General features: G+C 43.3%; 3 protein-coding genes across 10 annotated transcripts; 2 read left to right on the plus strand and 1 right to left on the minus strand.

The window, feature by feature from the left end:
- The first annotated feature begins 675 nt into the window (after window positions 1-675).
- On the plus strand, window positions 676-11,823 carry LOC108599223. 5 transcript variants are annotated; one of them, XM_017986018.2, is made up of 3 exons: window positions 676-2,551; window positions 10,927-11,163; window positions 11,273-11,823. In XM_017986018.2, exons 1-3 carry the CDS (start codon window positions 874-876, stop codon window positions 11,389-11,391), a joined length of 2,034 nt encoding a protein of 677 aa, XP_017841507.2. In that variant the 5' UTR covers window positions 676-873; the 3' UTR covers window positions 11,392-11,823. The 5 variants fall into 5 exon arrangements, 4 of the variants coding, with proteins under 4 accessions (XP_017841507.2, XP_033149432.1, XP_017841508.2 ...); XM_033293541.1 differs by having other exon boundaries at window positions 10,990-11,163; XM_017986019.2 differs by having other exon boundaries at window positions 11,230-11,297.
- Window positions 11,824-18,546: 6,723 nt separating this feature from the next.
- On the minus strand, window positions 18,547-21,354 carry LOC108598426 (chromosome partition protein Smc). 4 transcript variants are annotated; one of them, XR_004458837.1, is made up of 5 exons: window positions 21,228-21,354; window positions 19,243-21,168; window positions 19,062-19,190; window positions 18,700-18,995; window positions 18,547-18,640 (listed from the first exon to the last, which is right to left on the minus strand). XR_004458837.1 is itself a non-coding variant. In XM_033293460.1 (5 exons), exons 2-4 carry the CDS (start codon window positions 21,151-21,153, stop codon window positions 18,756-18,758), a joined length of 2,280 nt encoding a protein of 759 aa, XP_033149351.1. In that variant the 5' UTR covers window positions 21,154-21,168; window positions 21,228-21,354; the 3' UTR covers window positions 18,547-18,640; window positions 18,752-18,755. The 4 variants fall into 4 exon arrangements, 2 of the variants coding, with proteins under 2 accessions (XP_033149351.1, XP_017840541.2); XM_033293460.1 differs by having other exon boundaries at window positions 18,752-18,995; XR_004458838.1 differs by having other exon boundaries at window positions 18,549-18,640; window positions 18,704-18,995.
- A 349-nt stretch (window positions 21,355-21,703) lies between these two features.
- On the plus strand, window positions 21,704-27,324 carry LOC108600712 (alsin homolog). The gene is given in 6 exon segments (XM_017988445.2): window positions 21,704-23,604; window positions 23,606-24,236; window positions 24,297-24,909; window positions 24,972-26,117; window positions 26,542-26,693; window positions 26,769-27,324. Coding segments are annotated over 6 exon segments (4,479 nt in total). The 5' UTR covers window positions 21,704-21,891; the 3' UTR covers window positions 26,993-27,324.
- Window positions 27,325-27,662: the final 338 nt, after the last annotated feature.

Here is a 27,662-nt window from a genome sequence, read left to right on the forward strand (position 1 = left end):
AAGTGTTTCATGTTAGATTACCTGAGAAATTATTCAGATAACAAACTAGGTAAAAGTAAACCAAATAGAGAAACAAGAAAAACATTGAAACATATGTTTATTTGGTTTGTTAATTTTATTTGTTGCCCACCTTTCTGAGCATACCCATGGCAATTTACAGTTGTGAACTAAATGCGCTCATAAACGCAAGCGCCAAGAGTAAACAATTTGAAAGAACGTAGCTCAGCTGGAGCTATGTATGTATATCTGGCAGCTATCTGTACTGTATCGATATATCATTAGCAGTCTTTTGATTTACAATCGCCTTTTGTTTGGCTTTTGTTAGGCCCAATTTGGGCGATGGCAATGGCCAAAGCAGCGAAATTGCGGCAAACGCTAATCGAGCTATAAGCAGAACGAATGAAACGAAAGTGTTCTCTGCACGAGAGACCAATTCGCTTAAAAAGCAAAGAGCAAAGATTTGGTATGAGTTGCAAGCAAACGGCTTTGCGACTTGGCTTCAAACTCGACTTCAAACGAGCCAAACTCAAGCTCAACTTGGCAGAGCGGCAGCTCCAAGACGGCAGTCGATGTTGGTTGGGTCTAGCTAGCGGACGTGAGAGCGCGTTAAGTACCAAAGTAGTCGTGCAGCCGAAGAATACGCCGAAGAACTAAAAGAAGAAGACGCAACGCGTGTAGAAAAACAGTCGAGAGTCAGCGTCATAACTAAGCGAGTGCGTTTGGGTTTGGGTTTGGGTGAATGCGATTGCGATTGCGTTTGCAAGTGCGCGTGTCGAGTGTGTTTACTCTACTTGCAACAGTGCGTGTGTTTGCAAAGACTATGTGCAACAATTGAGTTTGCGGCACGTAACGGCAACGCGAGTTCGAGTTCCAATGACCAAACGGACGCTGGTCATGAGTAGAAGCAGCAGGAGCAAATGGCAAATACTGTTGCTGCTGCTCTTGCTGCAGCTGATCTCAACAGCGCTGGCGGCGCGAAGCTCTTATCCCAACAGCAGCAGTGGCAGTACCAACAACAACAACAATAACATATGGCGACGAGTGCGTCTCGTGACCAGCGTCAGTGCCAGCCCCAGTATCACCCACAGTCACAGTCTCGAGCGGGAGCGCAGTGCCTACCAATTGCTCAAGGCCAACAGCAGCAGCATCTCAACATCAACTTCAACATCAACATCAACAACAACAACTACTACTACTACTACAACAACAACAGCACCAGTACGTCGCAGTGGGAAGCAGCTGCTACGTCGCGAGGATCTCAATGTGCCCGAGAGCAATGTCTCAAGTGCAGCACGCTTGGAAATGTCCACGGAGTTCTTTGTGGTGCCTACGCAGTCACCGTTGCCCAAGAGCAGCACTTCAGCAACGCCCACGCGCAGTCAGGGCGCCCGAGCACGCGCTGCTAACACGCCACGCTCCACACCACCCAGTGGCGCCACTCCGCCCAGCATAGTGTCCACCACGCAGCTGCCGTTCACGGGTCTGCGCAAGGAGGTGTGGGTGGTGCCAGTGCTGGTGCTGGCGAGCCTCACCATGCTGATGATGGGCGCCTTCGAGATTTTTGTGCTGTTCAAAGCGTGGCGCACGTCGCCCTCGCGGCGTCATCTCTTCCTTGGCCAGATGCTGCTCCTGGGGCTATTTGCCTGCGCTGGATTAGGCGCTGTTATAACAGCCCAGCCGACGCTGCTCAGCTGTGGCGCTATCCGCTTCGGCGTGGGCGTGGCCTATGCGCTTGTCTTTGCCGCTCTGCTGGTCAAGTGTGTATTCCTCATCAGTCTAAACGGCGGCGTCTATCTGCCAGCACCGTATCAGGGTCTGCTCTTGCTCTTCGCGCTGCTGATCCAAGTGGCCATTGGAGCCCAGTGGCTGCTGACCCAGCCGCCGGAAATCTACACGACCAGCGTGCCAGTCATGGGCAGCGGTTTCCTCTCCACCACGGTCGCTTCACAGACAAACTACTCAGCACTGTTCTATCCCACGTCCTACACCACTCTCGACGGCACACCAGAGATCTACACCAGAATCGCGGCGGTTAGCACCGTGCTGATACCACTATGCAAGACGCAGTTCTCGGAGCTCCTTTTCTCGCTGATCTACATCGTGTTTCTCATTGTGTTTATTGCCGTACTGGCGATCAAGTCGCGCGGAATACGGGACAATTATCGCGAGGCGACGTACATTGGCCTGGCTATCGGTGGCGCCATTCCCATTTGGCTGGGCTGGATGCTGTGCGGACTGGCTGTTGCTGAGCGGCACAAGGATGCGTGCATTGCTTTTGGACTGGTGGCAACTTCGGCAACTGTATTCCTCGTCATGTTCATGCCCAAGGGCAGGCAGCTGGCCGCCATGGGGAAGGAGGGCCTTTATGTCGAGGACCGCGAGGAGCAGTTCAGTTCGTTGAGTCGCGCTGGCTCTGGCTATTCGCCCTCCTTCTTTCATTTCAAGCCCATCAAGTATGGCGTCATGAGCGGGTGTGGATTGCCCAATTCTGCATCGAATACGGGACAGGGTCTCAGCTCCAAGCACTGCTCCAGTGCCAACAATGGCGGTGGTAAGTTTCCCCATTTCACTATACATACAAAAAGGTTTAGATGTCACAATTCTCTGCAGCTTGGGTAAGCCGCTGCTTGTTCCTGACAGTGTCCCTTACCCTTGTCAACTGACAGTTTCTATTAATTTTGAAATAACTTTCTTTTCTTGCCTCACACACGCCTCGACATCGCTCTTGCTTAAAACAAAAACAATAATAAAGAAAAGCAAAAGCTAAAGCTTTAATACTTTCGTAGACAAGCTGGTAGGAAACACTGCACAGTGGTTCACCAACGAAGGTCATTTGAATACATTTACAAGGTTTCTATTTATTATACTCTTTCACATAAATTAAAGTAAAACTAAAACAATACTTACTCAAGTTCATATATAGAAATTTACATTAGGTTTATATAAATTTCTTAATATATAGAAATTTCAATGTAAGCTCAATCTGAATAATTTTTACAATTATTTTAATTGCGTTTTAAGCTCTGAAGCTCTTTCAAATATTTTCGTGTGTTTCACATCAGTGTGCAGCAGCATTAACTGGGCTTAAAATTGTTTTGCCATGCCGAGTAATTGTTTTGCGTATTAATTTCCACGAGGCCGTCGTGTAAGCCAAGTGTAAAAAGAGCACACACATGAAGCTCTTGTAGCAATTCATCTGTCTATCCGACTATCTCTCCGTGTTCATTTGTATGCCCCTCTGTCTGTCTGTCTGTTTGTCTGACTGTTTGTCTGCTTGTAAGTATCTTTGCTTCGGCTGGCTGCTTTCATTTTCATTTCGGCTGGTGAGAATAGCGCGCAGGTTCGCTACGTAAGTCTTTTGATTTAAGTGCGGCTTTCTTAATCATTTCTGATACCTGCCACTGTGCTGAGCTACTGCTGAAGTTGTGCTGTGTTGCTGTTGTGCCAATGCAGACATCAACAAGACCAAATTTTTTAGCCAGATTTCACAACTAGTCATTAAGAGGTGTTAAAAGTCATTGTCAACTTCTGAAAATTGACCGAGGCCCCGGCAAAATAACGAATGCCGTAAGTCATATGCCAAGTGAAACGAGCTAATACCGCACAATCTTTGTTTTATTTTGATTTACGATCTAGAAAACAAAACACATGTATTCATATACTATGCATACCTGTGTGGTTGCGAATATTTTCTGAGCCGCAACAAAAGCAAAGAAACAAAACCTTTCGTGCTGGCTTTCTAATGAAAGCAAACACAAGTGGCTATAAGTCTAAGCAGTGTAAGCTGCCTATGGCATATGCGTGTCCAAGATATGCAACATACATTTCCAACACTTTATGTAATTTAATTAACGAAAATACACATAAAACTTATGATTACATCGAAGCAATTAATAACAATTGAAAACGCAGCACTATTAAACTAAACGAATGCGTAATGCTCTAACAGGCTTTCGGTTTCAGTAGGGCCTATAATGTATTCAATCGTGGCAAGTAGTCGGACTTACATAATACTAATGCTGCCATAATTTCACATATTATATATAACAATTGCAGCGCTGTTCTTAAGTAGGAAGCGTTTTACATGGCAGCTACTTGACGACAAAGGCATGTGTGGGTGTGTGTGTGTGTTTGTGTGCGATTGTGTGAGTGAAAGATTGGAGCGCTTGCCACGCATGAAAGCAGACACAAACCAATGCAAGGCAAAGTCTGTAGCTGGAAGTGGAGCCATGCAGCCCACAGCTGAATTGCTTCGTCTCTTGCCAAGTGCCTGTGGGTAGCCCTACTCCGCACCTCGTTGCACGTTCAGCTCTTAGCTATCGTTGCATAAAGAAAGCAAGACAAGCCACAGACAAACAGACGGACGGACGGACGAACGGACAGACAGACAGAGTTATATATTTAAGTTTGGTACATAGTATGCGTACCTTTTTATGTATATGGGTAGATAAATGAAAGATATAGTACCTTAGCTTGCCTCATATATACATACTTACAAATATACGTCAAACTGTCTGCAATTGAAAGTGCATTTGAAGGTAACAAAAATAACAACAGCAACAGCGGAGACAAATGTCTGGAGACACGGAGCATAAAAATCAAAGCTGGGACAGGGCTTAACAGGCATACACACTACGTGAGTCGAGCTTAGCTGACATTATCGGTTCCCTGGCAGTGGCATGTCTATGTGTGGGTTGTTGTTGTGATCCCAGCGAGCTCAGATTGACTGAAGTGTAGTTAAGTGAGGCATTGGCAGAAAAAAGGGTTTTGCTTGATTAAGAGCAAAAAAAAAAAAAGGAAAATCACAAGCAAGGAGATCTAAAAATTGAAATAAATATATAAATCTGGAGCTGTACGTGGGCAGTGCAGAAAAAAAATCAAAGCAAATCGAATTAACATAAAGCTAAAGCCGCCTGTATAAGTTTCACTTAGGAAACAAACTGCAGCTTATCGAAGAAACAAACATAAGCTCCAGTTCTGAATTACTTTATATTTAGCATATTATTTTTGTGGCATTCATTAAAAATGTTTTTCTTTATATGAACAATATGATGCCGAATCAGAAATTCGGTCATTAATTGGAAATCAAAGTTAGCTTCATGATGATAAATAAAAAGTTCTTATAGCCAAGTTAGAACCCGCAATCAAATGTCTTCTAATAAACCCACAATATCAAATTTCCTGTCAAACTCTGTCCCATAAAAGGCGCACCTACAAGGCCATGTGTGTGTGTGTGTGTGTGTGTGCGTGTGGTCGCTGGCAGTAAGCGGTTCGGCACATAATTCACTGAGCAATTTGCAACAATAAACTAAACGACAGCTAACGGCGTTGACGCCAAAGAATGAGCCAACGCTGGACAAGGAGTCGCTCTTCCAGAGGGGCAGGCCTGCAGCTTGGACAGCATTCGATGATTGCTGTGGCAAAAGGCAAAAGAAAACGCGAGGAACGCAGATTGACAGCTTTGGCTGCAAACTTGGTTACTGGCTTACTTGCTGTTGTTGTTGGGGCTGTTGTTGGTGCTGTTGTTATAGGGACAAGCTAACGATTCGCGATATGGCCGATATGAGCCACAGTGGTTGCCGTTGATTGAACGCACATAAACCGCTTGAAAAGAGTTCAAGGTTGCTCACTTTAATTGAAGACTTATTGTTGAAACAGCTACAGCTACAGCCACGTGTGGCTGGGCCTTCGACAACGTTGATGACGATGGCGGCAGCCCCAGCCCCAGACGCAGCCTCCACAGGGAGCCCCATTGCAGCAAACTGAGCGATGACAGGAAGCAGTCACAAAAATAGACACCGACACTGCGAGGGTCGTCCAGACAGTATCAAGTATCTTGGGTTTAAGCTAGTTGAAGCTTTTGATATGGCTCTTCACTATCTGCCCTCAATCAACAAAGCCTTCAAAATTTAGTAACCACCATCGTAGTTGCGGCTTGTAATCGTTTTTGTTTGTTGCTGCCAAGTGGATGCTGTGTTGCGCTTCAATTAATTGTCGTCGTCGTCAGCTACTTGAACTGACTGATTGTGAGCCTGAGTCTTGGGGTTGAGATACGAACGGATGTGCAGCTGCCTTGGCCTTTGTTCTATGCGACGTGTCGCATTTTTTTGTAATTTTATTGAGTGACTTTATGTCAGGCAGCTACATACATAAAATCAATCATTCATGCCAGTGCTGCTACGACAACAGCAACAATACCAGTAACAATAACAAAACAATAACAACAATAATGCTAATTCATGGACTCGCCTTGGCGGTTCGAGCACAAGTTTAAAGTATGCTTATCTATGGCACACAAGTCGTCAAGCCGCCAACACGCTGAAGAATTAAATACAAAGGCTATTTAAATGACTGCAAATTCGTTAGAAAGTTCTGTTAACATAAACATAGATTGAAATTTGAGTCATAATTGAATAACCATACTAAACTCTTAATGGCCAAATCTTTTGTTTGACACGCATGTGCCATTTAGATTGGATTCGATATAGCTCTGATCTGTGCGCTCTGTTTATTCTCCAATACGGCTTTTACCTCATAACTATGTTTATTCTATGTATATTCTATATATAAATCTTTTTGCACAAAAGAGCCCACTTTCTCAACAAGTTTCGCAAGACAAAGCTGAAAGAACTTTTGGGTGAAGTGTGGGCTATGATCGCTATGATTATAGAACATTTCATAATCGCTGATGCTAATCAATAAACAATTTTTTTTTTAATCTTTGAGCTTACAGCCAAGCTCTAATAATTTTGGTCGAGAAACATTGATTCTAAATTCATAAGCTCTTCAAGCAATAACGCTTCAAGTGGTTCCAATGAACCATTCAATAATGGACGTGGTCTTTTACCAGCATCAGCTGTCAAAAACAGCTAGCGATCAAATCAAATAAAAATCGATTAGCCTAAATTGTTCTAGGCCCCCTTGAATTCGCAGCATAACAAAAGACTTAGGCAGCAGAACATGAAATAAACAAAAAATTATTAATATGGTGCCAATGATCATATAAAGTACACGACTATATATACCCTAAATGCTGAGCCAGTCACCGTTTCATAATGCCATTAAAGCCAATTTTTTTTAACGGAATATGCATCGAATTGAGAAGCAAGCACAAAAGAAAAAGTCCAATGATGACTATGAGTACAGCGTTCAACGTTAAAATCTGTGAAGTACGTGTCGCTTAGTATTTCCACACACATACAAACACACACACACATAGAAGTGTCTGTGTGTTTAATATATGAGTAGAGTAAACGCTGCAGCACGTGCTTGAAACGCGCGTCACTGTATATTACCACAAAATTATAGCGGTTTTGCAATAACCAGCGCCCAGTCAAAGTCGAAGTCATAGTCATAGTCATAGCTGTGGCTGCAGCAGTTGCTACAGCTGATGATATTTATGTTTTGGCTAGAGTAACCAACCGCAAGATGCAGACGGCAAAGGCGACGGCGACGGCGACGATGGTTGTAAACGTAATCGATAACCAGTTCCGAATTGTAGCAATGAAACCGAAAGCGGAAAAGCCAGGCGATTGGCAAGCAAGCGAGCTAGCCAAGCGAGTGGAACAGCAGCCACAGCCGCAGCCCCAACCTCAGCTGTACATCCAATGTATCCAGCTTGAGTCAATGAGCCGTGCTAACTGCCAACTGCTAACGTTAAATTATAATGCTAAATTGGCCAAGACGAATCGCGCGCTTGCGGCTTAGACGCGGCACGCACATAATGCCAACTGAATTGTAGCAATTTGAAGGTCATACGCCCTTTGCCGAAATATGCAAATTGCACAAATTATGCACTGCACGCCGAGAGGCCTGTGAGAAATGTTTCTCTTCCGCTTTGACTTACACAAACACAAGCAAACAAGGGTTTTGGGGGTGGGTAACAATGGCAAAGCCATGTTCATGACAATGAACTTTGCGCAGAATGAGCGAAAGAAAGAGGGAGAGAGTGCTTCGAACGAACGTGGCCAATTAGTTATAATGCTGCTTCGTGATATCACAACATCTGGCAACTTACTCTCGCAGCACACACAGAAGAGTCGACTCCAAAGAAAAGTCTGCAGAGTGCAAGTTAGAACTGTAGCTAGAGCCAATAAGGAAAACTCAACGCTCGCCAAGGAAATTACTCAAGTCTGCAAAGTATGTAGCAAGAACAGCAGCAGCAGAAGCAGCAAAACACTAAGAATACTTTGCCGCGGCTCAGAACATCAGCAACAAGAAGAACAACAACAGCAACTGTTGCAGAAGAAGAGCGAACAATGACAATCTGCACGTAGCAATCAGTCAACGTGCGGCAGTTGGCTTATGTTTAACTTGTTACCAACGACAGTACGTGTGAGAGAACGTGAACAAGCGAGCGGGTGGTTGGTTGGCTGGCTGGCTGGCTGGCTGGCTGGCTGGCTGGGGGCAAGAGCTCTGCAAGCGAGAGAGTGAGTAAGAGGGAAAACCGATTACTGCTTCGCAAGGGCAATTGCAAAATGCAAAACGTGGAAAATTTTTGCGTTTTTTTTTTTGGCTCCCAATAGAGATGAACAATAATGTGGCTAGTTGAAAGTTGAATAAACCAATCAAAGCCTAAGTTTTTTTTATTTAAATCGTGAATTTGATAAAAATAATCGCTAGACTGGGAACTCAAATGTCCCTACATTAGTTATGTTGTAGAAATGTTGGACTGTCATCACTAGCAGACAAGAGAGTTTGCAATCTATCACGCCCACATCTACACACAGAAGCGGATGCACCAATACAAGCACAGCTGAGGAAAACACGCACGAGCTAAGCCCTGTTCATACATATTTGCACTTAATTAGTCGCTTATTCTGTGTTGGGGCCTTTCGTTTTGAGCCTGCTATGGACAGTTGATGCGGCTTGGCAGCACCAGTCAGCGTCACAAGGTGGCATTTTTATGCAAGGGAGCATAATTCATATTTGTAAAGTGACCTGACAGACGCTCATAAGGATAGTTTAGCCTAAGCCAGCGCTCTCAAATAGAATCAGGCAGCTGCAGTGGATGTGGCTGAGTCTGAGACAGAGCTAGTGCCTGCAAAAGAAATAAGCCAAATTTGCCGCTTCAGCTGCCGGACGAAGCGAGTAGTCGTAGTCGCAACAAACTAGTTTGCAAATGTGCATGCAACCACACACACATACACACACACACATAAGAATAGTTTCATTTTCTGACACATAATTCCAGATTCACAGCTCGTGCGATGCCCGCGCAGCAAGCAGAACAAGCGAGCTTAATTGCAGTATTTGTTCTAAGTTAATTAGAAAACCAAGAAGGTTTTTCCAGCCGCACAAATAAAGAGCATAAGCAAAAAGCAAAGTAAAAAAAAACAAATCTAGCCGTGTATGTGTAACTGCTGTATTTAACACTGTCAAGAGTTCAGTTGGCAGGCCTCAGTTATTTTTTTCTCTCTCAGTTTTTGCAACAGTCGTCAGGCCCCGTAGCTGTGTCTGTTCTAGCAACCAGTTCAGCTGTTCCCTGTCTATCGTTTTTATCGAAGCTGCTGTTATTTTTGTCGGTTTTTATGTCATTAACACAGTTAGCTTTTGCTCCGTTTGTGTGTGTGTGTTTTGTTTTTCATATTTATTTTACTTTGGGCAACAAGCGACTGCAAATAATAAACAAGCTCATAATAAACTTCAGAGTGTCATTCAGTTGATTGGCTCGAATTTGTTTAGCTTTGCATACCAAAGCTACTTACTTTTTGCAAGCTAATGGTAAGCTCAACAATTTCCGTCCAAGTGTGATTTAATGTCCTACCCCTACCCAAACAAAAGACTGAGGCGACAAACTTGACAAGGTAGTTGCCAATTATGCAGTCACTGGCAATAAAGAATCTAATAAGCTGCTCATAAACAACTTGGGCTGAGCTAGAGTTCATAATACGATATAATACGATACGAAGCGTTGTTGACCTTCTTGTACAAGAGTGCAATTAGTGTAGCGCATTAAAATTCCAATGAACGAACGTTTAGCAGATTGCTCAATATGAAAGCGAGCTTAAGTCAAACTTTCTCTATGGCTTAAGGGTGTTATGAGCAGATTTAACATCATTAAGCTCGTAAATAAATGTTTAGCTTGCGCGCGCGCGGCCAAAGTGTGAAATATGACAACGTCATCTGAAGATTGTATTTGGGTTTTTATGTTGGTCGCTGGGGTCAAGTGGTTGGCCAATTATTGACCAAGGCACCGCAATGTGTGCCCAATGCAGAAATTGTGACATCAGGTATACATATAAATTTGTAATAAATAATTTTTATATTAAGCTACACATATTGCACTCGATTTACAAGTATTTTTTTCTCTACATTTTGCTTATAAACATCAACATTATCATCATGTACTCATCATCAACATCATCATCATTGCGCCACACAAAACCAAACAAAACAAAAATTATATGAATACGATATCCTCATTGCAACGGCAACAACATTATAAAAATCCAATGGTTACCCTCGTCATTTTTGTCAACCACACAACAAAACATACAAAAAATTCTCAACACGCTGACACACACACACACATGCGAACACGACAACAAACATTGACTTCACTATGTGGTTATGTAATTTTTTTATTGTTTATATTTTTATTCATTAATCATTTTGTTTGTAATTCGTTTTTGGTTTTGTTTCCGGTTTTCGACCTTTTTTAAATTCGAATTACATTTACATTTATCGTTATAAAAATATAAAAAATTAATTAATGTATGTATACCTGTCTGGCCTATATATATAAACATATTTATGTATGCTGCATATTTATATTTATACATATGGCTGCGTATGCGTGCGCGTGTGTGCTGGGTTATTATATTATTTTGGCTTGGAATTACAACCGTTTACATGCACAACAAACTCCTTTGCACACCAAAATCCAAAACTGAAAACAACAACGAATGGTTAACGGGGCTTCAGATCGAGTCGCTTTGGTCAGCGCCGCACCGCCGAGCTACACACGTATGTATCACTATTTTCCAGCACATTTGAGCGCACACCCGTTCTGCTATTACCCCCCCGCACCACCACCACTACCGCCACCGCCTGCACCACCCACACAGCTGGCCACACCATTGACCCTCAAACAACTTGGCAGCTCGCTTACCTCCATGACACAAGCGGCGCAGCTGGCCAAAACGCTGCGCTATGCCCCAGGTAATTGCCAAATATTCATAATTACAAGCGATAAGTTTTGGTATTCAGGCGCTGATTTATCAACAGCTCTATTAGATACATCTATGCAATATATGTGATCCATTTGCAGGCATGTTCATACGGCCCGACGAAACGAATCTCTACACTACGCTGGAGCCTACATTGAGCAGCAATCCGAATGTATACTTCCAGCGCAGTGGCGCCGTGCATCCCGGCATATTGTATTGACTAGACGGTCTGAATCTGAGCGGCGCAGAGAGCTATCGAGAGCACTGGAACTGAGTATTTTTTCATAATAATTAAGAAGCAGCACATAGCGCTCCCATACACACACACACACACACACACACATACACATACACACAAAATGAAAACACGATACCCTCTAATACGGCTCCCAAGGAGCAGTAATAAGTTTTAATAGAGAATTAGCCGCTAGAGCATTAGTTATATGAAATGTCTATTTAATATAAGGTGCATCGCATGATATTCATACCAGTAATTCAGCAAACGTATATACTCGTAATTTAAACAATATACACGCTAGTATTTTAGCTGATGATTTGCGGTTCGTAGTAGTCATAGAGAAATACCGTACAATGAAATCTGTTCACATATATATGGCCATATTAATATGTTGATACTCCAAAAATACGTTTCTTCGAGTCAAAATTAACAAAAGAGATTTGCATATACTATAAATAAATTCGAATTATATTTTCATTCATGCTATGCAAAGCCGCAATAATAATTTTTTAGCTTAGCTTAATAACCATTTAAATGTTACATGTACATAATACGCACGCACAGCAGTAACAAATACTGTCAATAAAATGCGTCGCGACGCCAATAAGATATAATAAATCCCACAAATTAATTGCAATTAGAATCAAGTACTATAATTGCACATTGTTGGCATTACATTCAGCCAGTTCGCGCCAACATTGACACCTGCTTCTAGCCACTCGAAGCCCGCCTGCGGGCGTAGTTCGAATTGAATGCCTATGTGTCTGCGGCGCTGCATGCCGCAAATAATATCTCAACGCTTTGGCCAATCCATGCCGGCTTGATATTGGGTGCAAGCTGATAAATGCTAACGTTGAGCCATTATCCTCTGGCATTAAGTGCAAGTGTAAATGCTTAATAGCAATTTTCATTATACAAGCAACGCCTTTGTGCTTGACCCTATATGGCACGCACATGTACATTGTGCACATACAAAATGCCGCAAGGAGCCGCCGCACATTAATTAAGTGCAACAATGCGGTCGGTTAGATCCGCGGCTAGAGCAAAACAGAAAACAGCCAAACGAATTCCAATTGGATTGACTGACTCACGGTAAGTGCAGATATATACAGATACATATATACATATATACAAATATACATATATACATATGTGCGTAGGACAACAGTAGCAGAAATAACAACAACAACGTGAACAACATTCACAGCACGTCGTTCGTATTAATGACATTTCTCACGAAACATTTGGCTGAGCTACCGAGCAGTATCCAGTTCCCAGTCTCCAAGGCATGTCACTGTCTATGTCTAGGTCTACGTCTGCGTTGAGCCTAGACGCAGCCTCAGTCTCGGTCTCGGTCTCGGTCTGGGCTTCTGTTCGCTGGAGATTGCTTCAATTAGGCGCGCCTTCAAATCACAAGTCAATCAAAGTTGTTAGATTTGCCGTCCTTTTTAGCCTGACACTGGCACTGTCTCGACTCTGTTTTCGAGTCGTATCAGTCGTTGTTGTTGCTACTGTTGTTGTCCTAGGGTCTCCACGAGACGAGTATCCGGCAGGGTTGACATCTGTGACATGGCACTGCAGCGGCATCAATTACAGCATCTATGACAGCGCAGCGTGAAATGTTTGTACATGCCTTGGCGGCGCTTCCGATGGGACCAATTAGCCCTAAGTAGGCATTTCAATGGACTCGGCAATTAGCCAAAATCGAAAGCAACAATTTCATTTCACCATCAACTATCTTCATCATTATTATCAGTACGATTACCATTAACAACATTGCTATGGTTGAGCTATTGTTAGCGCTCAGCTTTATATATATAGCTCAACGCAGTGACATTAATACTTAAAGACGATCTTTGAGTTACTAAATTGAAGCTATAAAATTTGGACTTACAATCCAATTTTTTTATTTGTATTATTAAAAAATTTCTTATATTTAGAGTCTGCTTCGGTTTCGGCTTGCAAACTTTTGATAATAAACAGAATCGCAGTAAAGTTGGGTGCGCCAACTTGCCTATATGAAAAATTAAAAAAAAAAAAAAAAGAAGAATTTTACCGATTAGGCCGTTATGCTCGAATTAAAATTCTAATTCATTCAGATTATTTAATTCAAATACAAGAGTATTGCCTGGTAGATTTTTACCCAAGCCAATTTCAGTTTTACTGTAGTTTTTGTATTTATTGCTGGTCTTGTTGGGAATAGTTTAGCAAATTAAATGACTTGCTTGGCCGCGTCATTAAGCGTAACATAATCCTTGAATGAATAAAGCTCAGCCACAGCCATGCGCACTCTGCAAGCTCCAGGGTCTCAGTCTCGCAGTGACTCTAAGCACCATTATTGCGGTGCAAATGTTATGACCATTTTACGCTATCGAAGGAATGTGGCAACCGCAGTCGAAGCTGCAGCAGCAGAAAAGCTGGGGAGTCAAACGAGCAGAGGGCCATAAGACTGTTATGGACCCTACGGGCAGCGTCACGTTGCTGATTTGATGGGCTTGCGAGATGGAGTTGCCGTTGATGCTGATATTGATGTTGAGTTGAATATTGGTTGATCGGTTTGCCGATCGCCTGGTGATAAGCATTGGATAATGCGTGCAATGACCGCAGCAGCAGCAGCCCTTCGAGGCAGTGTGGCAGGCGTAAAATTTAATGAAATTTGAGGCACGATCGATTTGGACAAGGCGGTGCAGATACAAATACAGAGGCGGGTACAGTTAGTTGGTTGTACGCACCAAAGCGCTCGATGGGTAAAGTTGGCCAGTTGGACAGCCCCGAGTGCCAGCATAAGTCCAATTAACAGTACCCAGCAAGCACAGAGAGCACAGAAACGTCGCTCTAACTATGTGTCGTGCCTGTCGCGCGCACCGTCCTGAAGGAAGTCACAGTTTGCCGGCTGTGTGGACAGCATTTGTCGCATGCTCTCCAGCACAACTGGTTTTGGCTCTTGGGCTTTTAACGCTGTGGCTGTGGCGGCGACCGACAGGGCAAGCAACCAAGCGACCAAGCTAGCGAGCGAGCCAGTTAACTAACCAAGCTAACCAAGGCAGCCAAGCGAACGAGTGAGCGAGCAACACCTAAGCTTAGAACTTGTAACTCGCAACTGGCAGTTGAGTTGGGAACCGGCATACGAGTTTATAGCGGATGCGTAAACGCATTTTGCTCAAATGCCGTTAGGGCCTTTTGACTAAATTGCATGGCTATGGCCAGGGCCCATGCGCCTACGGCATTGCCATTGCCATTGCCTCATACTTCAAGTCGAGCTGTTGAGCTCACTTTGCAACTGCAACTTGGACTTTAGCTGTGGCATTTGCATGCGCAACCACAGACACAAACACGGACAGACAGCAAGCGGCAGACTAAGGCCGAGACTGACACTGCAACTGAGACTGAGACTCAAGCGCATGGCCAGTAACGAGATTTGCCATTGACTTGGCATCTTGAGAAGCAATGTCAAATAATTACGGACAGCAGCCGCCCAGATTGCCGCAGCCTTTTTGACGTAATCAACACAACGACAAAACAAAAAGAAACAACATAGAAAATAGTAAAATGAAGCGCAAATCTTTGGGTCATTGAATTCTGTACTGTACTGTGGTGTGCTCTGTGAGTATCTTTAAATCATAACGGTTCTACGCTAAAGGCGGGAGATCAATGTACCTGCCTTAGCTGATATTTCTCAGGTTAAGCGCACTCTGAAGTATCATTTCAAATGTTCTCATGCCCTTTTATGTGCATGCCTCATAGATTAAACAATGCTACAAGCAGCCGGCGCGGCGTTGAAAACAATTGAAGATACAGAAATAATAAAATGCAGAGTAACGAACTTGGAATATTTATTTATTATTACGTAAATTGTTTTTAAAATACTATATATTCATTTTGGGAGTATTCATTTTTCTGACTTTGCAGAAAATGTGAGGTGTTCTTATGAGAAATAACGAGTTACTGAGTGAATGCTAAAAGATTAAACGGAGCTACAAAAGTAATGCACTCTTTTTGGCAGAGTAATAATATACAAGAGTTTGAGTCACTGGCTAGTGAATGCTTTATAATTGATATGAAATTCTCAATATATATATTGGTAGTTCAAACAGTGCTTTGGCCAATTCAGCGAGAGAAATACATAAATATCAAATATGTGGTTGTAATAAATGGTTGTGTAATGGTTCAAATAAAGCAAACAGTAAGGTAAAGTGTTGGGGTTAAACACTTGGTCATTATGCTTTAGCTGAAGCGTTTGAAAAGACGCAATACACAGTAATTAACGAAGTACCCGAAGCAGTAATTATTTTTTATGATCTTTAGTGAAATGGCTACCAGAGCGGGTGCCCGCTCTTCTCGCACTTCCAATCCCATGTAAGGTAGCTAACTCGCTTTACTGTAAGCCATTAAAACTTGTGGTAATGTGTGCCTTGAGTAGTCAAGCTTTAAATGCTTCTTCAATACATAAAGAATTTGGGACAAAAGAGTTTGAAAGGCGTTTGAAAAATGCAACTTCATCGAGCTTTCCGATGATTGAGCTGTTGAAAGACATGTGTTAAATGGGGGATGAGCCAGCGGGAAATTGAAAACAGTTTGAATGCTATTAGTTTTGATTTTGGGAGAAAATTGTATATATCAGTTTGGATTGATGTCAATTTGTGGCTGCAGCTACCAACTGGAATCACGTTCCCCCATTGCCAATTTCTAGTCCAAATCATAAATGGGCAACGTCCCCCCGCCCGACGTACGGCATTCTGTATTGTATGCAAAGGTTGTGAGTCGTGCGCTTAATATAAAATTTAATATTCCTGGTAACATGCAAGTAGGCTTGTAAGTATTAGCCAGGTTTTATTTACAGGAAAATAAAGTTGGACGTCTGGTCGACTAATCTTGCGGCTATAACTGCGGCTTTAGTAGCTATGGCTAAAAGCTCTAAAGTTCAAGTGCCTTGGGGGTTTGGGGTTATTTGCAGATTTTTATGACTTTTTGCTATCTTAAAGATACAAGTTTATTTATGGCCAGCGCCAAGTTCACAATGTTCGGGCCGTAAAGTGCATAAAATGCAACGAATGACATTGCAACACCAGTCGACCTAAAGCCCCGCTTCATGCCACTCGTCAGCAAACCAAATCACACAATCTGCACGGAACTTCAACTAGCCCATATTCTGCATACATATGTAGGTATAGATGAATGTATGTGTGAGTATCTGTGTGCTTAAGTAGAGTTTAATGTAAGTAGTTTGCCTGCTAAATGACCGCAGAGCCACCGTCGTTGGCCACCGTCACTGTTGAATGCTAAAAGGGTTTTTGGCTTGGATTCATTTCTTCTTGCAATTTTGTATATCTTTTTTTTTTTTTTTTGAATGCATATTTGTATTTGTATCTGCTGCCCACCGTTCATGCACCTCATTAGTGGATGGAAACCTGTTTCATAGGCACACAGATTCCAGACAATTGACAATTTAAATGAATTTCCTTCAAATATAACACTGACTTGGCCGCGCCACATATGACGAATAGTCGGACGCTACTCAAGCTGTACCGCTTCGGTACATTTGGCCACCACCATGAGCAGACAGCCCCCCATTATGAAGTGTCATTCATCTGCCCATAAACGCATTATTCAATATGCTGCTCTAGCAGGAGTAGAAGCCTCAACAGTCGCAGCCGCAGCCTCCACTTCTAGTTGCAGTTATAGCTGTAGCTGTAGCTGCAAGACAAACGAGTGATCGGCAGACGGACATCAACGAGGACGACGTCTGACTAAATGCCTCATACTGTGCTGAGGTCTTGTAGGTCTGTTGCTGCCAAGCACTTGGCCCATCTGTTTGTCTGTCAGTTGGTCCGTTTTGTCTGCGTAGTTTCAAGGTTAACAAGTTGGATTTGCAATTTGGGACTAGCATTGCCTCCAGACCGACAATGACCCTTACCGGCTGTAGCATGTATTATATATCTTTGGTGAGAATTTCATGTTTATGGCTCTCACTATTTGCCCAAGAGCTCTGCTTACATGAGAGATCTACTCAATGGTCAATCAGACAACATGGCATGGATCCCTGCCTCTTGACTTTGGTCAAACTCAATTAATTGTTGCCAGCCTAATGCAGTTCACATGTTCTAGAAAATGTGGATATACAATTAACCAAGTTCCATTATAAAAGTGTATAAAAACAATTCGAGGCATTTGTAGTCGGCACACAATGCATTGGTGTTGTGTCAAAAATTGCAAGTATTCGAACTTCGAAGCAGCGATTTAGCAAAAAGGGCAGTAACGAGCGACGGGACGCTGATCTATTATTCACTAGATTGTAAAAATGTAAAAATCACGCTTTCGTGTTGTATATAAATTGAGTGCAATTTATAAATGTCCAGGCATTGAATTAAATCCCAGACCGCAACATGGCCACGACGTTGGGCCCGGGCGGCATTCGCCTGTTGGTGATTTTTCAAGAATCTCTTACAACCTTGAGTCGCTGCAGAGAACAATTGCCAGGCCAACGGGCAATAATAGATGACAACAACAACAGCAGCAGCAGCAAGAACAATAACACAAGTAACAACAACAGCTATAGTAAGATTGGCAGTGTTAGCGAAGGATCGCGCGGTTCCCTTAAAGGCACTGAAAACGATGAAAAATTGCGCCAATTGAATTTGGCAAGCAATTGTGGTTCGCTCATAGGGCGCAAAGGGGTGACGCTTGGGTGAAAATCTACTGGGCGGTCACTTAATCTTCAACGCATTTATCAATACCCAAGTGGCTGCTGTTCTATCCTCCCGTATCCATTGACCAATGTCGAATGCCGCAGTTAGATATTGACACTGGCAATTTTTATATTAAACGTAAGCCGCGACCGCTTAAACTGTGCGCAGTGGAAATGTGAGAAATCGATTTGGCTTGACATTAGTTGTGGATCTCTATTAAACTATCAACTACAATTTATCACTATTCTCTTTTTCTTTACTACTAGTTATGTTTTTATTACAAATTATAATTTGTTGAATATGTCAATGTGTAAATATTTTAGGCGTAAAGGAAGATATTAAAGATAGTTCCACAGAATATACTTTTTATTTTTACGCTTACAATTGTTTTTCAAAAATATATGGCATATTTGATATATTATTATTTTAAAATATAAATAATTATATTCGATACATGTTTGGCAAGGAGAAAAATTTACTTGGTAAATTGCACGCGATGAAAAAAAACAAGCATAATAAACATAGGGAAATACAGGCCGTTGGGACTGAAACACAAGTGTAAAGTACATTTAAAAATACAAAACAAAAAGTTAAGCGAAATTACCTACTTAAACTACTTGACTATGATTAATCCATATGAGTGACACTCGACTTACTTAATTATGTGTGCTCTGTGACAGCACGCAGTTCTTCCATTAGCGAAGGCACGGACTGTTGCCGGATGGTATCTGGATTTAGGCCGACCAGCAGCCTGTTCAGACTCATCATATCCGCACGACAAGCGGCCACGCCCTCGCTTAGTTGGCACAAATTTGGCTGACACTGTTGACTGCGCTCAATAAGTTCTAGTATGTAACTGTTGCGCGGACGACCCGTCTCCTCTGCAGTTTGTTGAATAAGCTAGTTGACAGGACAGTGAGGTCAGTTGTTTGTGGTGTTCTTTTTAGTTTTAAAAGGCACACATACCTTCTTATAATCATCAATAAGATTGGCCACCTCATGAGCAGGCTCCATTAGAGCTATGCTAGCTGTCGACTTGCCTGCATCAGAAGCCTCAAAACGTTCGCGTTCTGCTGCCAAAGTTTGCTCCAATAACTAAAAGTACGTAAAATACAATAAATATTCTAATAGCAATTAATGCATTTACTTTTATTTTATCCAATGCCCTCGCATGCTTCTCGCTGACTTTAGCCAGTTTACTTTTAAGTGTGGGCAGCTCCTCTGATGCTTTAGCTGCGCGTAACTGCTGACGCAAGACTTTCATCAATTGTGGCATACTGTTAACGTGTTGCAGATTTAAGCCCGTTTCGGTTTCAAGCAGATTCAACAGTGTTTTGTGATGCTCCCGCGTTACAGTTTCGCTTTCTTCTAGCAGTGCTACTTGATGTCGTAGCTGACTAAGATTAGCTTCATCTTGAGCTTGTACTTGCTTCAGTTCCTGCAATTCTTCTGCGCTCCGGCGTTCGTGAGCTTCGCTTAATTCTTGTAGCTGCTCCAGTTGCTCATTTTGACGCGCAAACAGTTCGTTGAGCTGATGCAGCTCATCGGCTTTCTGTTGCAACTGAAGTTGCATATTTTGTTCCAATTTCTGTGTGGCTTGCAACGCATCCAACAGCTGCTGCCAGTCCGACTCCATTTCGTTAGTGTTTTTTATTTTTTCGTTTTGTTGTTGCAACAATTCCTGAAGCAGACCAACTGTTTCATGCTTCTGTTTTTTGACTGCCTGCAGCTGAAGCTCTAATGATTTAATTCGTTGCTCCAGAGCAGAGCTATCTACAACGTTTTGGCCTTCTGTTTGGGTTGAACTATCGCTTAAGTTTTTGGGAGTTTGCATATAAACGTCAAGTTGTTCTTGTAGAACCTTTAGTTTCTGCTGCTGATTATAGTTTTCACTTATCTCTAGCTCAAGCTTACAATGGCTGTATTTCAAATTAGCACAGGTGTCTGCGAACTTCTCTCTAAGGTCTTTTAATTGCTGCTCCAGGTGAAGTATTGTCGGCTGTGTTTGTTGAAGTTGTTCCATTAGCATTTTTTTTTCCGACGTGAGATCTCTGATTTGAGCATCCTTCAACGTCTGATCCAATTGCTGCGCCTTAAGCTTTAAGCTTAGTTGCTCCAGTTGCTCTTGCTGCTCCGCGTTTTGTGATTGCAGCTTTAACATGAGCAAATGCTCCGTTTGCAACTCATACTGCGATAACTTGAGTGCAGCTATTTCGCTAGTCTTAGTCTTGATCTCTTCGTGGTAGGCCAGGCTGTGGTTGTGTATGGCCTCAATGGAGGATTCTCTGCTCAGTTTTTCTTGATAGTGGTGTTTGAGGTCTAGAAATTCTTGCTCTTTCAGTCCTAAGAGCTGCTCCTGTGTTTGCAGTGTTTGATTCAACTCGTCAATAACTTGCCGCAATTGCTCGCGCTCCGCGGTTACACTAATCAGTGCAGAAGCTTTTAATTCTAATTTATGAGCTAGCGTACGGTGTTCAATTAACAGTTGCTCGGAATGCTGCGTAATATTTTTTTTCTCCAGCTCAATTTCAACCAGCTGTTGCTGTAGTTGCAATTGCTTTTCATCGTTGTCTAGGGTCATGCGTTGCATATCCTCTAATAGTTCTTTCTTCTGCTTACGCAGCACTGCAATTAACTGCTGCTGATCTCTCAGCCGTGCCAGGTGTTGTTGCATTTCAAAATCATTGTCAACCTCGCCTCTTTTGGTATCCATAGCTGGTGATGCAATTGCCACAGCTCCCGTCGCCTGCAAGTCATTTTCTAGAGCCTTACATTTGACCAAAAGTCGTTGTGTCTCCTGCTGCAATTGTTGGCTTTCCAACATGTATTTACGCTCCTGTGCATAAAGGCGCTCTAGTGTTGCAAGCCGACTATGCTTTTGGGACTGCAGCTCCTGTTTATACCATTGCTCTGATTTACTGAGGCGCTCCACTTCGCTTCGCGTCTTTAGCAGCTCATGCTTTACTAACGCAAACGAGTCTTCCTCCGAATCACTGTTGGAGCTGAAGTGACCAGAATCATCTAATAGCGCCGCAGCTCTAGAATAGACGTTTGACATACTGGAACTTTTATGCTGAAATTGATTCGTCAAGGTCGGTGTATTTCAGACGCAAATTATCACCAAACACTCACATATTAATTGCGTCTTATTGTTTTGTAGGCAATAGCCGAACAATGCTTAAAACAGCAGTCCTTAACAGCATTCTTACCAAATTGCAGAAAATATTGGAAAATTTGTCGCGACAACAAATTTCGCAGCTGTTTATTGTAAATACAGTTATTTTCTACATTTGACAGGCCGCCACACAAGTTTGTGCTATCGACCTACGGCATATTAATATTCGATTTCTTTGGCGGTAGTAAATAGTTCATTTAAATTCTGGGAACAGGTTAGTCATAAATGTATATGAAGTATTATATTTAAGTGGTACATTTAGAGTTAACGTTAAGTCCCATCACTTTGGTGTATTTAAAATATTTAAAAAAAATTAACGATAAGAGGGTAATTAACATACCTTTTAGTATTTTTGTTCTGTTCTGCAGCAACGGTCACACTTTCTCGCAAATACAAATAGCTGATTAGAAATTTACAAACTAAAATATTTCTGCTCGTACATAAACACATTCCTCAAATCTTAGTTAGTGCTACAGGTGTTAGCTATAAGGCAAATAAAGTGTGCCTTTAGTGTGAATTCGTTGCGCAATGAGAATGTGAACAGCCATTGTATCAATTGCAGTGGCAATTGCGTGTTACTACCACAACAATAATAAATAACACGAAGAAGAAGAAAACGCAATGTCCACCAGCTACAATTGCAGCAACAGTGACGAGGCATTTGCCATTTATTTCGAGGGTCAACCTTTGCGATTAAAATGGCAGGGAGTACCGCCCTTGACCCGCATGCCTGCTATGCGTCTTTGTCATGTAGCTGTAGGAAATGGAACAAATGTAGAGAAAGCAACAGGAACACAGCAGTCAAAGTCAAGCAGCATGCTGCTGCTGACAACAGACCAGTCGCTATATTGGGGTGAGCTTGTGCACGCAACCAGTACCTTGGAGTTAAATCTACTGCGGTCGGACATAATCGACGTGGACTACTGCCAAGCCTTACGGCAACTGTTTGTGGTGACGGCAAATGGCAGTGTGCATTGTCAGCTTTTAACAGGTGGATATCGCGCAGCCGCCTGGCAAACACTCAGCTTTGATCCACTAGAGCTGCTCGACGAGGGCGTCACTATGCGTCGTGTTTGCTGCTCTGCTCAGGGCGTTGTCTTTGTGAGCGACAGTGGTACCACCTATGTGCTGGGCAGCTGCGGCGAGGTGTTCAATGCCGAACAACCTCGTCATATGCGCCTTTGTGAAGAAGGTAAACAACTGCTTGATTTGGCAGCTGGGGATGAACACTTTGTACTGCTTGTGGCTCCCCACCAACTGGCGGATGAAGTTCTGCAGCTGCAGCAGCCTCAGTCAGAAGAACGAGAGCCTGAACGTGGCTCAACTAAATCGCTGAACAGCGGCTGTTCGGATCGTAGCTTCAGCAGTAATAGGCGGCATCTGCTTCAGCAGGGATATGCGCTTTTAAATACACAACTATTTACTTTTGGCGCCTCGAACAATGGTCTGCTCGGCACTGGTGACCACATACGTCGCGCGCATGTGGCAAGGCTGGAGAAGCTGGATGGGATGGGTGTCTGCAGTATTGCGGTGGGTAAGCAGCATAGCGTGGTGCGCACTCTGGACGGTCGTCTCTATCACTGGGGACTGAATACTCGTGAGCAGTTGGGCGAGGAGTTTAGTTCACCCACAGAGATTTGCATAGCAGACCAATTGTTGCCAGAACAGCTCACTGCACTTGAAGCCACCTGCGGAGATTATCGCACATTGCTACTAAATGCTGCTGGTCAGATACAAACGCTCCCTCAGCTGCACTCCCACTCTCAATCTCAGTCAAGCACATATGAGCAGACGCTGCTGCATTTGCACTTGGGGGCAGCTTGGCCGCGACAGCTTCGTCTTTTGTACTGTGCCGGTGGGTTCACGTTGCAGAATCGCCGCCAGTTCCAACGACAATATCATTACTATCTCAGTCATTTAGAGTCCCAATTGCAGTTACTGCTCAAGCAGCGTCAGGCTGTGCAGACTTTGGTCATCTGGGAGCTGGCCGTGCTGGAGGCGCTGCTGCTCAATTGGGAGCGCATCGTTTGCTTGGTTGCGGCCACGCTGCACTCGTTGGAGGGCTTCTATCGCTCAGACTATGTACTGCCAGCGGATCTCCTGTTCATCTGCTATTATCGCGAGTATATCGAGCTGTTTGAAGATTACACCAAATGCTACTGCGATGTGCTATCGGTAAATGGCTTCAGTGAGGCGGCAGCGACCATTGGCTCGCCACCGCTAAGTAGCGTCAATCCGCTTGCGGAGCTAGCTGAGGAAAGTTATCTTACTCGGCTTTTTCAGCAGCCGTTTGGCGTTTATCAGCTGTTCATGCAGTTTTTGGAGCTGCTGGTTAAGAGCCCAGTCGGAGTATGAGGAGCACCGTCTGGCCTGGTCGGAGTTTGCGCGCTTGAGCTGCATAAGCCAAGAACTGGCCGTCAATACCAAGGAATTCTGGAGTAGTAAGGAGTGCACGCCACGCATTTACCACCTGAAGCAGCGTTATCGGCGAGTGATTCTCACATCAGCCTTGGTGCCACTCAAGCTCTCCAGTTCAAACAGCATTGGCATTGGCATCAGCATGTCCAGTAATAGTTTCATACTCTTCTCAGATTTTCTCTGTCAACTGGGCAGTCACTCCTTACACACGTATCCGCTGCAAACGCTCTGGTTGTTCCCAGAGGGCGATCTGGGCATACGCGTACTAACGCCCGAGAAGAGCTTCTTGTTGGTCACCCGCAAGTCAGAGGCGCGCAAGGTCTGGCTGGATCAGCTGCAGTCAAGCATTGTATCCGCCTTGGGGCGTCCGCTTGGCTCGAATGTACCCAATGTGCGCACCACTGGCTACGAGTTCAATGAGCATCCCAGGTTCGCCAAGGTGAAAGCATGGGGCACCTGGCGCAGAGGCGTGCTGCATGGAAACTGCTATCTGGAGTATCCCGATGGCAGCGTCTATTGCGGTAGTGTGCATCATGGCGTCATTGAAGGTAAGTGGATACGCCACTCTCAATACAAGAAAATCAATTGATATGCAAATTGGCTTTCAGGCTATGGGAAGATGGTTATACCCTCGACTGGAGTGTATGTGGGCAACTTTAAAGGCGGACGCTTTCATGGATTTGGAGTTTATGAGCTGCATGGCAGCGGTGCCCACGACAGCGAGATCTACGAGGGCAACTTCTACGAGGGTCTTTACAATGGTCATGGCATGATGCGCAACAATCGCTACATCTATGTCGGCGAGTATGTAGCTAACACGCGTAGCGGCTATGGCGTCATGGAAGATCTCGTCAGCGGCGATAAGTACATGGGTATGTTTGTGGACAACAAGCGCTGTGGCACAGGCAGCTGCATTACGCATCGTGGTGACTACTTCGAGGGGAACTTTTCCAACGACGATCTTACTGGAAGCGGGGTGGCTGTGTTTGAGAATGATTACTACTACGAAGGCGAGCTGACGCTGCAAGGCCCCAATGGACGTGGCGAGTATTACATGCCCAGCGGCGATGCTGGCAATGCTGTTGGCGTCAGCGAAGAGGGTGACGACAACTACGAGCTGGTGGGCAACAAAGTGTTTGGCCAGCTAAGCGGCAGCTGGGAGACTGTGCGTATACAAGCGGGAGAACTGGCACTCAATCGATGCTTTTCCAAGTATCCCAGGTGCGTAAGCAACTGCTCCATACCAACTATAAACTGTAATAACTATTGCCTCACTATTTTAGTTCACTTGGACGCACGGTTGTGGATCATTATCGCAAGTGGCGCGCCTTGTTTCACAACTTTGAGTCGGATGTGGCAAGCTGCAGTGTCAGTAGCACCGGCCACAGTAGCAACCACAGCAACAACTTTTCAGGCAGCATTAAGAAGCCTATGAAGACAACGCTTAGCACAGCGCAGCTCTGGAGCTGCATAGCTGTCTACATGAGCAAGCAACGATCTCGGGATGCCAGCAAGCCAGGCAACTATTTTAATAACATTCTGCTCAGTCTGCCGCTGCCACAGAAGTCACCCACACCAGGGCTCAAAAGCAGCAATCAAACGTCAACGCTGGTGTCGTCGGTACAAAAGCAACAATCTACGCTGAATTTGCTCAATAGCTCTTTGCCACGCATACATTCCCAGGAGACGCTGTGCAGCAAGCGGAATAGCCTAAAGCGCTCCGACAGCTTGCTCTCGATGGGTCACAATTCTACATTAGACTCGCGCAGCTTGGTTAGTTTTGAGCTGGACGATAGTCTGGTGAATCGCAGCTTTAATGACAGTTCACGAACAAGTGTGCTAAGCAGCAAATCACAAGCGCAAAGCAACCATAATAACAACAATAACAATAGTATCTCTAAAAATAATAGCAATTGCTCCATTACATCGACAACATCGACCAGCAGCAGCATGCTGGACCAGATGCCCAGCTTTGGCATGGCTTCAGCGCTTACCGAGCAGGATGTTAGCTCAATTCGTTTGTACTTAGAGCAGGCGTTCAAGGACCCCTATCACCCATTGTATGCGCTTAATGAACGTATAGCAAACTGCTTTCATTACTCCTACGGCTACTGGAAGGTTAAGCCGACACCAATTCTGGCCAAGCAGGCAATGCGCGAATGGGAGTCAATTTCCAAACGCATTTACAGGTTTGTGCGCAAGATGTTTCCTGCTCTTCCTGAGGATTTCTGTTTTATGGATGACACAAAGGAAGTAATTTCGCATATAACATTGCTTTATCCGCTTGTGCTATCCGAAGGAATTTACTCCACACTCTTTGTGCTCTACGCCAACAAGTACAATCGCAAGGATGAACTCTACCGACAAAATCTTAATCACGCCGAGAAGCTAAGCAACAACGAGCTGGCACAGCTGCTAGGCCATGACAGGTAACACCTATGCCATAACACCCCACAACGGGGAATTCGTACCCATGTATGCCAATGCATTATTGTATTATTATTATATTAACTATTTGCTTATGGTGTTAAATAGTTCTCGTAATTGAGTGAGAGTTGTAGCAAATTGGGATCTTAAATGTATTTATGCAAACTTCTACAAATTGAGTTCCAGGGAGTTCCACTCTGAGCTGTGCAATTAGCTGTAGTCAGATTAATTCCATTTAAGATATTAATAGTAAAAAAAAGGCACGAACTTATGTACGTATAGCTAGCTATATACGAACATTTTGATTTTTAAATGTCTTGCTATGTGGTTTTAGCTAACCGATAATGAAATTTTGTAAAATGGTACTGAATGAAATGTGTTACTTAACCCTGAATTTTACCTTGGTGTTTTTTATTTTTTTAGCAGCAGCCTTATATCAGTGATGCTGGATCCGCTTTTTCATGAAGCCGTACAGATGCTGAAGCAGCTTCAGGAGAAGTTCAGCCCTCAAGATATGTTGACTGTGATACAGCGCAGCATGGAGATGCTCACGCAGGCTTACGAGCATGCCATGGCCAGTAAGTAGTTGCGTACGACGCTCAAGCGCGCATTAAATTTTCATACGTGATCATAATTTATTGCATCTCTTGCAGGCAAAGCCGCTCAGCTAAATGCGGACAATATGATACCGTTGTCAATGATGTGCATGTTGCGCGCAGCGGTGCCACATTTGGGTGCGGAGCTGGCGCTGCTGGACGATCTGACAGGTGGACCCAATTTCCAAGCCGAAATGAACGGCATGGCGGGCTATTGCTACACAACGCTGAAGGCAGCTTACGAACACGTGACAATGCGAGTGCTGCAACGAACACTTTGAACGCAAGCAAATAAGAGGCCTAAGTTAATTATTATTGTTATTGTTATTGCTTTCTATGCATACATAGATTGTTGCTTATTTGTGCATATATTTATATAACATAAACGCATATACATATGTATATATAATTAGATTTGAGCTGTATATAAAATGATATGTACAGTCGTTGAGCTACCCTTATGTCGATATGCGTATATTGTGTGCATATTCGAACTTTTATAATCATTAAAACTCTGTACCAAAAGTAAGATCTAAGATAAACATTTCCAACACCACTAAAATAAATATTGCTCATTAACTTGATTGTGTAATAAATGATTGTGCACTTGGTAAATGAGGGTATATAATGTCATATTCTTTTTAACCTAGTGATTTTATATTTTATGGTTTCATTTAAAAAGTGAGTTAGTAAAGAATTTTTTAATTGGTAAACGAATCGAATATTTTGAAACATAAGAATTGCAAAAGAGGAATTATAATCTTAAAAAATTTATATATTTACAGAAAATTTCTGTAGTTTTGTGTTTTAGAGAAGCTAGATATTCAAAAAATATTAGCTTCTGAAACTACAATGCAGTTATTTTTGAAAAAAAGTATTTTCAAATAAAATTAAAATAGTTATTTTTTAGAGCCAATAAAAAGTCAATAGTTTATAAGACTTAACCCATAC

This window comes from Drosophila busckii, chromosome 3L, assembly GCF_011750605.1.
Source record: "Drosophila busckii strain San Diego stock center, stock number 13000-0081.31 chromosome 3L, ASM1175060v1, whole genome shotgun sequence".
Lineage (NCBI taxonomy): Eukaryota > Metazoa > Arthropoda > Insecta > Diptera > Drosophilidae > Drosophila > Drosophila busckii.

What these genes read in the sequence shown, in the direction of transcription:
- LOC108599223 (XM_017986018.2), top strand. Translation starts at nt 874, where the DNA reads ATGACCAAACGGACGCTGGTCATGAGTAGAAGCAGCAGGAGCAAATGG. An exon ending in CAGTGCCAACAATGGCGGTG is followed by an intron (nt 2,552 to 10,926) that starts GTAAGTTTCCCC and finishes ACGGGGCTTCAG; the next exon opens with ATCGAGTCGCTTTGGTCAGC. An exon ending in AACGCTGCGCTATGCCCCAG is followed by an intron (nt 11,164 to 11,272) that starts GTAATTGCCAAA and finishes ATCCATTTGCAG; the next exon opens with GCATGTTCATACGGCCCGAC.
- LOC108598426 (XM_033293460.1), bottom strand. Translation starts at nt 21,153, where the DNA reads ATGTCAAACGTCTATTCTAGAGCTGCGGCGCTATTAGATGATTCTGGT. An exon ending in GGGCATTGGATAAAATAAAA is followed by an intron (nt 19,191 to 19,242) that starts GTAAATGCATTA and finishes ACGTACTTTTAG; the next exon opens with TTATTGGAGCAAACTTTGGC. An exon ending in TTATTGATGATTATAAGAAG is followed by an intron (nt 18,996 to 19,061) that starts GTATGTGTGCCT and finishes CCTGTCAACTAG; the next exon opens with CTTATTCAACAAACTGCAGA.